This window comes from Cryptotermes secundus, unplaced genomic scaffold (genome assembly GCF_002891405.2).
Source record: "Cryptotermes secundus unplaced genomic scaffold, Csec_1.0 scaffold213, whole genome shotgun sequence".
NCBI lineage: Eukaryota > Metazoa > Arthropoda > Insecta > Blattodea > Kalotermitidae > Cryptotermes > Cryptotermes secundus.
Window position 1 is genome coordinate 385,523 of NW_019731264.1, and position 14,535 is coordinate 400,057.

The 14,535-nt window shown below is 42.0% G+C and overlaps 2 protein-coding genes across 3 annotated transcripts in view; one reads left to right on the plus strand and one right to left on the minus strand.

Moving 5' to 3' along the window:
- LOC111866750 (cyclin-dependent kinase 20) overlaps nt 1-14,535 on the plus strand; it is a 113,626-nt gene that overhangs the window by 23,485 nt on the left and 75,606 nt on the right. The window lies entirely within an intron of this gene.
- On the minus strand, nt 4,374-4,844 carry LOC111866734. Its single transcript, XM_023855945.1, has one exon. The coding sequence runs from the start codon at nt 4,842-4,844 to the stop codon at nt 4,374-4,376; it is 471 nt and encodes a 156-aa protein (XP_023711713.1).

The following is a 14,535-nucleotide window of genomic DNA, read 5'->3' on the forward strand; positions in this document are numbered from 1 at the left end:
AACTAGCCCTCATTATTCTCATTAGCCACTTCTTTTATAAGAGAACATAATAGCATAGAGTGCAGTAGTCTTTACCTGTAGCCACTAGAGCGTTGAGGCTTGCTGCATGAGTATGGCTCATAAACTGTGCAGCCAAATTAACTTTCATAACTCTCTGTGCAATGGGATTCAAGTGGGTGTCTGCCAGTTTGTACAATTGACGAAACTTTCTGGGTTTGTCGAGTTCATACAGTTTCAATATGTGGTCCCACTTAGGAATTACAGGAAGTTGGTTGCCCAGATGCTCAGACTTCAACTGCACATCATACTTTTGGAATGGGTTTCGAGTGCACTTCAAGAGGTGGGGAGGATCATATACTGTTGCAATTTCTTGATTATGAAATCTGAAGAGTGCTTTCTTTTGGAAGCACCCAACAGTTTGAAGGCCTTGAGACCAGCATCCTGACAACCATCAAGAACCTTTTTCAAGTATTGCCGTCATCTCTGCCTTAGTGCTTCCAGGAGTAACGCAGTAAGCCACTGGTTGCTTCCACTTTCCACATGGGTCACGGATCATGAAGAGTAAAGCAGTATTTGCAATATTGCATGTCCTGTTGTGGCATTAATGCCTGTGCTAAATGTAACAATATTCAGTACAGACTGCAAGGATCGTTTGGATGGGAAGGAGACGAGTGTATGGAGAAGGATATAGGATTTAGGGATACGTTTAAGGAGAGAGAGAATTCCACCTCCTGCCCTTACGCCTCTGTCTACTGTTCCGAAACATTGGTGCCAAAAATCTGGTGGCCTCTAAAGTGAAAAAATATGAAAGACTGCATCAGTGGATCACTGTCCACGTAACGGAGGTTTTTCAGTTTCTTTCCCTTATACTAAGGGCGTTCCATATATAATGCCTCCTATTTTTTTTAAAGAAAACTACAACAGATACGGAAATCATGATAACGCAGTTAAATAGAGCAAGATTTCAGCTACTTACAGCTATTTTTCCACATAATCACCACCATTCATTATGCACTTTTGCCATCGATGAACAATAGCCTGTATGCCGTGCCCGTAAAAGTCCACGCCAGCAGAGGCTAGCCACTTTCTGACAGCTGCAGTGACAGCATTGTCTGGAAAATGTTGCCCACATAGTCCATATTTCATAGGCCCAGAGAGATGGAAGTCTGAAGGTGCTAAATCGGGGCTATAAGGTGGATGTGGTAGGGCAGTCCAGCCAAACTTTGCAATATGCACGGTGGTCATCAAACCGGTATGGGATCTAGTGTTATCATGTTGCAAGCGATAGGTTGTCTGCTTCTCGGGCCTGACTCGGGAAATATGGGCTTTCAGCTTAGTCAGCGTTGTCTTGTAGCGTTCAGAATTGACAGACTCACCAGGCTCCAGGAAATCCAAAAAAAAATCACACCCCGCCTATCCCAAAAGACCGTGCACATCACTTTCCCTACCAGTTGCTGTGTCTTGAGTTTCTTTTTTCTTGGGGAATCTGGATGTCGCCACTCCATGGACTGTCTTTTTGGATTCCGGCTCGTAGTGGTGACACCACGTCTCATCTCCGGTGACAGTGGTGTCCAGAAACTTGTCACCTTCAGCTTCAAACTGGTGCAACAGGTCCTGACAGACTTCCATTCAATGAGTTTTGTGGTCCTGTGTAAGCATCTGTGGGACCCACCTGGAACAAACTTTGCGATAATCAAGCTTCCCCAACATCGTTTCCAATGCATTACAGCCGATAATAAGCCGTGCCCACAGTTCCCTGGTCATTATCTGCCGATCTGTACGGATGAGCTGATCGAGGCACTGTTCGTTGTGAGGAGTAGCAGCTGAGCAGGGATGCCCAGGGCATGGCTTGTCATGCACTTCACTTTCGCCACTGTTGAAACGCACTACCCACCGCCTCACTGTGCTGACATCCACTGTATCATCTCCATACACCTTTAGCAAGCGTCGATGGATATCAATGGCTGCAATTTGTTCGGCAGTGAGAAATTCAATAACACATCTCTGTTTCGTATGCACTTCTATGTCAGACGCCATTTTGGTAGACTGCTCTGCTGTCGCTATCCGTCGCACGACGACAAAATTAACAGTACATTGGCGGGAAGTTTCAACCTTTACTACAACACCACCAACATCCAGCTCAGACGTTACATATTAACACAAAAAAATAGGAGGCATTATATATGGAACGCACCACGTCTTTCTTTTTTAGTTTACAAAGCGCACTCTCCTTTCCCAGAATATGTTCATATAATTTCCTTTTTCTGGGTGAAACTCTGAAAGTGAAGCCAAATTAACTTTTTCTTTTAGCAACGAATGCCTTGCTCGAGGCTTGGAGGAAGAACTTTGACAAATGATATGCCCGAGTTCCCTGTCAGAAGCATTTGTATTTACAGAACTTAGGGGAAGAGAGGTTTCTTTGACTGCATAGGTGTTGGACTGCAGACAATACATAATGAAACCATTACACCATGAATTAAAACAACATACTTTGCTGGATCCATGGGAAAGTTGAATTTATTTTAGCAGAGAATGCCCTGCTCTAGGCTTTGAGGTAGACAGTACACTGTCTTGGAAAATACATATTGAACAAATTATACCTAAATTAAGTGCAGCTTGCTATGCGATGAGATCAATTAAGCCTTTTATGTCACAGGAAACATTGAAGATGGTTTACCATGCCTACTTTCATTCTATTATGAACTATGAATTAATATTTTGGGGGAACTTTTCACATAGTGTAATAATTTTTAAAATACAAAAGAATATAATAAGAATCATTACAGGATGTAGAAGTAGAGATTCATGTAGAGAATTATTTAAGAAATTAAAAATTCTACCGCTTCAATCGCAATACATATTATCGCTTCTCCTATTTGTTGTTTACAACAAAGATAAATTCAAATTAAATTCTGATGTCTATAACATGAATACTAGACAAAAATATAACTTCCACCTACCCTCATCAACTTTATCAGTATATCAAAAAGGAGTCTACTTTACTGGCATAAAAGTGTTCAACAATCTGCCACAAAGTATTAAAAACTTGGGCAATGATACTAAAAAGTTTAAATCAGAGTTAAAGAATTATCTACATGCTCATTCCTTCTACTCTTTAGATGAATACTTCAATGTAAATAGAGAATGATGTAAAATTAAGTTATATTAATTTTTAAGCTAAAATTGCCTGTACTTATGTATGTAACATTTTGACTTGTTCTGTATCCAAAGGTACTAACCTGCTTAGGATTTATAGAATGTAAATAAATTCAATTCAAGAACTTTTTGACAGTTGGCATGCCCCATTTCCCCATCAGAAGTATCATTTGCAGAGCTTAGGGGAAAACAGGGTTCATTTGCTGCAAAGGTATTGGCTGGTGATGGTTGGATTGTAGACATTTGAAAGGGAGTGGGAAGGCTGTCTTCAAGGATAGGACCAGGTGTTACAGCAGAGGTTACAGGGGATGGACAAAAATATGGAAACATCGAACAAAAAACACATACCTGTGACTGATATGGTGTAGGACAACCTTTGGCTTACAGTCTCCTTGGAATGGATAGAGGTCCTGTGTGATTTGCAAGGGAATCTTATACCATTCTTCCTGAAAAACATTGGCAAGTTCTGTTAACGATGATGGAGGTGGATAGGGCGCACGAAGATTGCTCTCCAAAACAGACCACAAAGGCTCAATTAATATTGATGTTTGGCGATTGTGGAGGTCATGGTAGACATGACACTTCATCGTGCTCAGAAAACCAGTTCTGGACAATGTGAGCTGTGTGAACACGTTCATTGTCGTCTTGGTAAATGGCATCACCATTGGGGAACATAGTTTGCAGCAAAGGATGGACCTGGTTGCCCAAAATGGCCACAGTTGTTGGCAGTGACATGACCTTGCAGTTTAATGATGGGTCCGACAGAATACCACGATATGGCTGCCCATACTATGATCGAATCCTGCCAGGTTTCACTCTTGTCAGCAAACAGTCTGGATCGTAAGCTTGGTATGGCGATCTCCAGACGAAAACTTGGCCAGAAGTCGGAAACAGTGAAGGTGGACTCATCCGACCAAATGACCGTCTTACATTGCTCCATAGTCCATGTTTTATGACTTTGGCACCACACACTATGCTACGAACTTACTTCGTCTGTAGAGAGAATATTTGTAGGCTGGCTGCTTGTGAGGTTGGAAGTTGCTCTCCGACTGCAGGATGAATTTAACTGGAACTTTAGTCCTATCAGTCACAATTCAGGCTTTTTAATGTCCTATTGTGATCTAATTTACTCACAGTATGCTGCACTACAATAGCAACATTAAATTAAAATACACATAAACCTAACACAGTACTAATTATTCGTCTAACAGTTCCACTCAAGACAAGTCACTGTTTTCACTGAATTCAGTTGTATCATTATCACTGGAGTCGCTGTCACTGCTGTCTTCAGAATGTTGATTGATAATGCTTTCTATAGCGTTCTCTCTAATTCCCTCTTTTTCGATATATTCCTTTTCATTCTTTTCGGTGCAGTCGCAAACTTTTCCCCAATTCTCTATTCCAAATTCACTGAACCATTTCTCACACTTCTTTGCCACGTCATCGAAATGAAATGAGCCATTTTCTGCCCCTACTGACTGCTTAACATCAGCCCAAATGAGTTCATTCGGATTCAAGTCTGGATGATAAGGTGGAAGTCGTAATACCATGTGTCCGTATGCAGCCATTATGTTGTTTATTACAGAGTTTTTGTGGAGGGGTTTATGTGACTTTATCAGGCCATAGAGCTGAATTTTGAGCATTCGGTCATGAAATGGCACATTGTTCACTGTAGGGCACCCCATCATCTTAGCCCTCGTGATCTGGCTGGTTGGCGCCTTATTAAACTGCACGTTGTGATAGGGGCATTATCTACAACAAGAACTGATTTTGGACGCAAATTCAAAACAAGTTTTTCTGTTAGCCACTTCTGATAATTTGTCATGTTCATTTCGCTTGAGATGAGATTTAAATATCAACAATGACCCGGGAATGAAGCCGGTTCTACCTCCCGCGTGCACAATAATCAGCCTCTGGCCCTTCGATACGGGTGCCATGTACCCCAATCCATCCAGTTTTTAGGTCTGGTGTGACTGCTGTGAATGAAGGTCTCATCCTCATAAATTATAGTCCAACCTTCCTCCCTGTACTTCTTTATTGCATGCAAATATGCTACTCTCTTCGACCTAATGTCATCCCTCTCAATCAAGGCACCCCTGTTATTTCGCGTTTTCTTCCATTTAAAGCCCATCTTCCCTAAAATCAATTTCAGGCTGGTACTACATCCCTTGAAATTTATGGTGTCCCTGAGTTTTGGAAGTAGTTTCTTCTTGGGTGTAGAAATCATACACTGTCCGTCGAATCACATATATCGAAATCATCTGGATTTGTTACCCATTTAGGTACAGAATGGTGTTTACCAGGAGTTCCAAACATAGCGCCTTCTTTTCCATATCGAGAACTTTCATTCAGAATTCTCCGTAAACTTCTTTCCGAAACTCCGGTTGTCCTGACTACTCTCACTTGTACCTTTCTTAACGGTATCAATACATGACCTGTAGCCGCTTCACTTTTCATAAATGAATGGACGTTATTTACAACCTCTCAGGTCTGGCTGTGCAGTGTTTTGTTACCAAGTTTTGACTGAATATGTGGCATTTGTTTTCTTTTTAAATGTGGTACTGCCCAGAAAGAAATATATCAGTTACAAACAAGCAAGCGGCATACGGGAAAAGCACACAATATCTACTAATAACAGTGATCCTGCGAGCTCAGCGTCTGCCTTACTCAGGCAACATAGTGTCGCTGTGCATGCTCACCAATCTTAGACTCACTGACTTGTGTCAGACCACTACCCATCAGAGATCCACCGGCCAAAATCCGCCATCCCACTTGTAATGACGGATGAGGAGGTTGTGGTAGTGATTGTGCAGCAGAACCTGAGCCACATGGAATTGCCACTGTCTGTTAAGGATCCTTGCACGCGCGCACACTAGCTCCATTGAACCCATTTGTTGGAAGCACTGGCGATAGGCTTTTGGAATCTTCCGGATTCAATTTGATGGCCTCCATGGTTGCAAAACATAACTCGTTGAGGCCCATTTTCAGAGCAGGGAACAGCCAAAAGTCGCTCAGAGCGAGATCTGGATAGTACGGTTGTTGTGTAATGATAGGAATTTTTGTCTCGTCGAGGAATTGCTACACAATAAGCGGTGTGTGTGGCTGTGACTGTGACTGACTGACTGACTGGGTGCGTTATCGTGATGCAGAATCCTCTGTCCCTGCCATTTGTTATGCCACTTCCTGTGAAGTGAATCCGCTACCTCTGGAAAACATGCACATAGAAATGACCAGTAATACTCTGTCCCGGCGGTACGAACTCATGGTGCACCAAACCATCGATGTCAGAGAATGCAATGAATATCACTTTTTTTCCTTGGATGTGATGAGGCGTGATTTCCTTGGTTGGGGAGACACTGTGTGCCACTGATGACTGCAACTTCGTCTCCTGGTTGTAGGCGAACACCAGTGATGATCTTTTTGAGAAACGTCTGGTCCTGCGTTCTTTTCTCAAACAAATGTCCAGTGACCATCATGCGACATTCCATCTCAACTGTGGTCAGCTGCCTGGGAACATTTTGCTTCTACACGTCTCATCTTCAAATTGTCACACAGAATCTCATGAATGGATCCATGAGAGATACCAACTTCTTGCTCCACCTCCGTGATGGCCATTCTTGGATCAGATCAAATCAGTTGTCGCACTTTTTCAATAATTTCTTCGTTTCTGGTTGTCGAAGGCATGCCGCTGCTCGGGTCCTCGTCCAACGTCTCCAGTCTATTCTTAAACCAGGAAAAGCAGTCATAAACTGTGGATTTGTTTAGTTCTGTATCACCGTAAACTTGCTGCCTCTGAAGCCGATTTTACTACGAAGAAAGTCGTCTTCTGGGATCTGGCGCTGTGTATTCTTGGTTTTAACCGATGTTTCGGAGGAACGTATCGCCTCCATCTTCAGGGCAGGTGAATCGCGATGCGAATACAGAGAGCAGTAGCTGCAATGATTCGGGAGTGAAGAGCNGCTTTGTGGAGTTCTCTTGAAGGAAGAGATGAGAGGTTTCCATGACTTGTTGAGACAAAACCCTGTTTCCTTGTCCATGTTGTTCGGATGGAGCTCGATCTCAACGGCCTCCATGATGATGCGTAACGGCTCTTACAGGCGAGTGTGGCGAGATTTTACTAATTTGCACATGGGAGCTGACATGTTCTGCTCCCCACCACAACAGTGCACGCTATCTTATCTCTCATTCTCCTGTCTGCAGGGTAATTATGGGAGCTTTTCAACTGAGTGCAGTATTCTAGCAGAATCAATAGTGTAGGATATCCGAACTCTTCTTGCCCATACCATAGCCCTGTAAAAGTTTATTCTGTATTCTTTTGCTATTACCAGTATACAGCGTTGAATATTCATGCTTTAGTGATAATGTAACAAGTCTGGTTAGCACAGTCACCAAGGATTCTTAACATGACAGATGCCAACAGCAGTGGTTGCCAATCAAGCAAGCCTGATCTCCCTGAACCGAAGACGGCTCACATGTCCAAGGAAACAACACGTGTCGCCTAATTACAATTCATTCACAAACCAGTCCGAGCAATCAAACTTTTGGATATGTAGATTTTCAACATACGCTTCAGATATATATTTAATTTTTAAATTAAAGAAAATGCATGACCTAAGTCTATTTAAGACATGACCTCTGGGCCCGCAGAACCGACATTTCTGCTCTGATTAACAGTGGCATTCAACATTGAGAGTGAAAAACGCACGTTTACTATATATTTCCTTTGTTAATTAAAATTATCTGTCATATCACCAGTGGATATTATGTGTAAATTAAAGTGGACACTGCATGTAAGTGAAGGTACTACATGAAAATCCACAGGGAAAAGATTTTAAATTTCATTTAAACTTCCGAATGAATAACAAAACTTTCTTCTACTGGAGTGTAAAAGCATAATTTTATAGAATGAGATAAAAAACCTGCTATGCACTAGTTAACAGGTTCTAGTTGATATGGTGGCATGATCAAACACTGGCTAACCATTGCTAGCACTAGTTTCTTTTGCCATTGTTCAGTGTTGTTATGTCCTACCAGGTTTGACAGTTTTTTTATTTTGGTTACAGTTACTACTTACAGAAAGTTTACTACAATTAATAGTAACCATAATCATAGAACAAAAAAGAAGAAAACAACTGCTCCAAAATGCCTACCACAGTTCTGTTGCGTTGCAATGATAGTCACCGTTTTTAAAATAATTTTCAATTACAAACGCACGATGTTCACCATTCCAAGCCATGATGGCAACGGAAATAGCATGGCTGCTGCTGCTGCTCCTCCTGCTCAAAGACATATCTCCCACCACCAAAAGCACCTGTGCGACGGCAGTTTTAAATGCCAGACACTGTATGTGTAATGTCATTCATATGCAGAAATAACATTGAGATGTAACTTAGTGAGTAAACATTGACTCACTTTTCACAACATCAAAGCAAAGTCCATACTTACCAATTAATAGAAAATGCCCACCATTACCCCATGAAAGTACACATTAATTTATCCATCTGTGCAACCAACGGAGCATGAAATCGAATAGGTTTCTTAGGTGCTGTGTCATTGGTTCAGACTGACACGACACGACACAATGCGTTGTGATACGTTAGGTGTATTGTGATTGGTCTAGGCCATTCTAGACTAGCCTGTTTGATTCTGTTGCTCTTGGCTTAACATAGTTGGCAGTAACTGTGTGCGCAGTGGCGACTGCACATGTTTCTCTCTCTTGTGTGACAGGATCCTGGTGATTCACTCTACACTGACGTCCTTCCTGCGCATATTCAAACAAACTGCTCAGAGGTTCATGGTGTATCTATGCCATCATACACTCCTGCAGATTTGCAGCAGTACCACTGGTCTCCACAAGCTTCTCAGATGGACAGATCTGATTTGATCTGATCTGACCTGACCTGACCTGACCTGACCTGACCTGACCTGACCTGACCTGACCAAAGTATGCCTATGTTCACGGAGTCGCACGGCCGGAGGTCTGCCTGTTACGCCAATGTAGCTTCTGCCACATTCACAGGGAATGCTATAGAAGCACTGTGCCGTCTGTTGTGGATCTCTTTTCGGTCTGGTTTTCATGAGAGACTTCATAAGAGTGTGTTTTGTTCTGAAGATGGTACTAATGTATCGATTCCCTATCCATTTACACTTACCAGAAACACCCTTCACATATGGAATATATGTGACTACTGCCCTTGGAATTAATGACCGAGTCAATGAAACCTTGGGGATAATCGTTCAACTGAAGATTGTGTCTTAGGTTGTTAATTTCTTTGACCAAATCTCGTCGATCTTGGCATATGGTGGAGGCTCTGTCGTGGAGACTTCTAATCAAGCTTCTTTTTACACGTGGCGGATGGTTAGATTTGAAGTTGAGATACCAGCCAGTGTGGATGGGTTTCCTGTAGACTTGTGTCACCAGTGCAGTCTCTTTCCTGATGACCAGAACGTCCAGAAAGGAAATCGCATTGTCTGTCTCACTTTCCATAGTGAAGCAGATGGAAGGCCTTAAACTATTGAGGTGGTCGAAGAAATTCTGTAATCTCTCTGGACCATGAGGCCAGACCACAAATGTGTCATCCACGTATCGCAGCCACATCGATGGTTTGTATGGAGCTGAGTCAAGTGCCAGTTTCTCAAAATGCTCCATGAAGATGTTGCTAACGATGAGCGCGAGAGAATTTCCCATAGCCGTGTCATCTCTCTGTTGGAAGAACTTGTCGTTGACCTGAAAATAAGTGGTTCTCAAGCAGACTTCCAATAGCTCCATGATGGTTTCGGCCTGCAGGACAGACCATTCTGCCAGTGTGACATCGTTGTGGAGCTTATTTTCGATGATTTGTAGGACTTCGTCAACTGGTACATTAGTGAAGAGACTGACGTCAAAGCTAACGAGGGTATCTCGAGAATGAAGGTTAACAGTCTTCAATAACTGTACGAAGTGGCCCGAATTCCTAACGAAGGAGTTGGATTTACCACCTATGGAGAAAACCAGCCAGTGCATAGCAAGGGGAGCCAATCGAACTTACTATAGGCCTCGGAGGAATGTCCAGTTTGTGAATCTTGGGAAGAGCATATAGATGTGGAGGTTTGGTGTGGTATGGAGTCAACTTGTGTTTTAGATCTGAAGAAATTTCATTTTGTGTGTATGTGTTGTACGTGTGTGTGTTGTGAGTGTATATGTATTATATGTACAAAATGTAACGTGTCTTGAGTTCGAATCTTGTCGGTCACGTGTGTAAGTCCAAATCCCACTTCTGACACCAATGTAACGTCGACTTCATCCAGTTCTTGATTCAATGTGGTTTCAAGCACAGATGCAATTTTATCTTTGACTAGAGAGTCCCTTGCAATCTCATAAAATGTTGACATGATGGTAGTGTATGCAACCAAATCATCTGGGGTTTCTTGTGTTAACCAACCACATATATGGGGAATTCCCCAACCCCCTATTCCTCTTGGAGCAAATATGGAATTTATCAGCTTGATTACACATTCATGTTCAATGATTCTGGATGTTTGACTTGCCAAATCTAGACATCTTGTGATTGCTGTTATGTAACATGCTACAGGGCATGCACCCTTTTCTGAAGCTGATCGAAATGAGCCAAGGATTGTGTCAAATTGTGCAAAAATTGTTGCGTACCTTCTTTTCATTTCTCTGTCTGCTCTTGCAAAAACTTTCATCGGAGTCATAACCTCGGAGCCTTCACAAAAGAATCGGTTAAGGTAGATGAACTTTGACGATGAATAAATAGTCTTGATGACATCCAATTCTGCTCCTAGTTCATCCCAGACTTTTCTAGTTGTTTCAAAGTGACAATTAGCTGCATTTTGGGCATGCTCTAAAGTTGAGCCCACTGTGATCTCAACTGCCTGAACCGCATCATCTATCAACCCCGCAGTGGTGGCAGCCTCACCCTTGAAAAGGTAACCAGCTCTTTTTGCCTTTCTAACACAAAATAGTGATATCCTGACATTCATAAGTGAATCCAGAGTAGCCGTCCACCCCTGGAACAACCCTTTGTCTAAGTTGTGACATGCAACAAGGCCCCTTTTGGACATACACGCCTTCATTCGCTTCCATATTGCTTATAATTTCAGCCACTTGGGTGCCTTAGTTGTATGGACTGTATAGTCGTGATGTTCAGTCCACATCTTTCGATCTCCATGTGGGGACCACCCTGAGATATCATCTGATATTACAAGCGGTATTCTAGGGTTTTCTGGGTCAGTGACGTCGCATACTCTGTTAAAAAGAGCATTGATTTCAAGGTCAGATTTCCTGGCAGTAACGCCCTTATAGTAAGATGACAGTGGAATACCTTGGCGGTCGTACATTTTAGTGAGCGCCTCGTTATGTCATCCGCCGACCAAGTTTCTCTTACCTTCTCTTTTGGCTTAGTGTTTTCGCTCTTGGCAGTCATCACTGCCATACGGTCCCAACTATCTGAGTTATTCTCAAGAGCCTGCAAAACCTCTGATGTTGTCCATTTAAGGGAGAGGAGAGGAGCATATTTAAGAGCATACAAAAGTTCGTTATGTTGCACTCTTTCTATAGCCCTGGATGAAACAATGTTCTCATAGTCACTTATGTTAGATGTGACATGGGTCACATCCGCCACTTCAGAAAACCACGTGTGAATACATTCATTATATTCAAAGTGACCCTTGAGCCATATCTTTCCCATCTCCTCATCAGGTGGAAGCAGATGTATTCGAGATGTTTTTGTTTAGTGATTTCTTCAATTGGGGAGGGGTCAGTTTCCATCTTATGTCCCTCCCCATCCTCGGATTCGGTTCCCTGTGAAGAGGTCCCTTGATCCGTATCTCATCTGGGTATCTCATCCCCTTCGACCTCAGAGTCCAGGTTGGAAGATACAGTATCTGTCACGGGTTCTGCATGGCGATGAGCTTGAGGATCATCCAGCATCCATTCTCTTGTTATTTCTTTTGAGGGGGTCGAATGTGTTCCACCTTGTCGTTCTCGAGAAGAGGGTTCTGTAATGTTGTCCTGTATGTGTTTGTGGCCCTCTGTGTCCCATAATATTAGTGTGATGGACCAGAATGAAACAAATCAAATTTAGTTAATGTAATTTAAATAATACACATTCTTACAAAATTTTATAAAAATATTGGAGTGCCTTGATGAAAATATGTTCATAGTACAGCTTAGAACGGCCTCACGCGTAAAACAGTAGTTTCAGACAGGAATTGCACAAAGATGGAACTAGAGTTAAACCTTTCAAAGAAAATATGACGTATGGTTGGGTGCTTGACCTTGAATACAGACATTTTCAGGTAGGCACTGTTCTGACAATTGACACGCTTATCTTCTATATTATCGATATAATATTCTATATTGTATCGATTATCTCACAGTAGTTTTAAATAAATCAAGAGTATATTTTAACCCATTCAGTAGAAAATTGATAAAACATGTTTATTTTGCTCTGCCCCTAGCAACATAAGAGCTTATAGAACGCAGCTGTACACTAAAAGTCGGTTTTCTTCAGTAATAATCTATATATAAGTGACAGTCCTCTTATGCTTTGGTGTAGCACCATTCCTGGGATGAGAGGCTGTTGTTGCTCTCAGTGACGGAGGGGCAAGAGACAAGTTTGAACATGAAGGGTGGGGGGGGGGAATTGGACCGAAAGAAGAACTACAAACGGGACAAAGTAAGGGATGAGAGTGGAGGGATGTGTCAAACATAAGAGGCTACAAGCTAGTAGCAGCAAAAAGTGGGGTGTTCAAGTTAGCTAAATGGAACAGCTATCAATTTCACAGTGTTCAACAAATTAGTCCTCTGGGGTTTATTTCGCTTGTTCGAGATCATGACCTGATCTGCTGTACACACTTATGTCGAATGGAATAAAATGAGTAAGAGAATGTTTATAATCAATTATGTGCCCATAAACATCGGCGTAGTATTAAACCGAACAGTGACTTGTGTTGTGATATCTGTAACCAGTCTCAGTCGGCCTCATCCTGACAAGGATGTTGAGGATGGTCATCATTAAATTGAACCGAAAGAAAATAACAAGGACATTAGTCTGTTGTATAATTTACTTTACTGAACATAATATTTTATTACTGTTGTGTGCTAGGTTATGTTATGTCAGTGACGCACTGCATGACAAGTTCCGTCCTGTTTGATTGGTCAGACTCTGCAGACCACTGACAAACCCAGTGAAAGTTCTGTTTATATCCACAGTCTGTAGTGATAGAGCACTCAGTAGTTACCAGTTAAGTAAAGCACTCTTGCTGCATAAGTCAGTGTTCATTAAGATTTAAGTGAATCTAGGATTAAGTATGAATTGAAGTTCTGACTTTTCCTTTCATAGACAGTGGCAGATGATATATTGTTCAGAATTACCGGGTTTTCGGAAGTTGTCTGTCGTCCGGTATTCTAGAGACTAGACAACACAACGTTTCGGAAGCTGGATCTGTTAACAGTCCTCAGTAGAGGGGGAGGTGACACACTGTTGGGTCTCTTAAGGCATGTCCACATTACTCGTGCTCATGTGACTCGCTATGCTTGCGAGTAATGTGGACAATATGACAAGTCACGAGACATGCCAATAAATTAAAATATGACTACAGCCTATACACACTACGAGTAAATATACGGATCCTCACACTCCAAAGCCTGGCGAGCAACTGAAGTAGTCTGGGCGAAGATTTATGAGCACGAATAAAAGCCAGACGAGTCTCCTGACAACACGAGTAATGTGGACGCGCCTTTAGAAGGAGCTAACCCGAATCAGCATTTTCTAGAATATCGGACGATGGAATAAGTCCGAAAACCCAATAATTCTTAGCATTATACACCATCGTCTGAACCTTTTAGAAAGTATATTGAATTTTACTTGGTTTCTAAGAGTAATACAGTATACGTTAATTTGGTTGTTGCCCTTTGAATATATGTGTAGGAGTAGCATGCCATTATATGTAATTTTATACCAAGTTCAAACTGTGTTGATCTAATTAGCAATTAATAATGCAATATATATTGTTAAAGTATGACGTTATTCACAAGCCAGTAAATAACAGGATTAGTTTTTTAAACTGCAATCAGGACAAGAGGTGCATTAATGTGAGAACACATGACATCAAGGACTTACTCCGACGTGTTATTCAGATTGCAGAATATTGGAAAATGTGTCCCTGGTTTTTAACAGTAATTTGTTAATTTATTGAGTTCCTCCCCTTGTCCTAAACATTAATTTTTGTTCAAGCCTAAAGGTGCAGGTTCGTCCACTAGTGAAGTCGAGGCTTGGGACTGTAGAATCTGACGCAGTGGGCCAAGGCAGTTTTGTTGTAGCAGCGTGCAGGCAACCTTTCTGGCTGTAGCTGCATGCATGCAGAGCCAGCTCG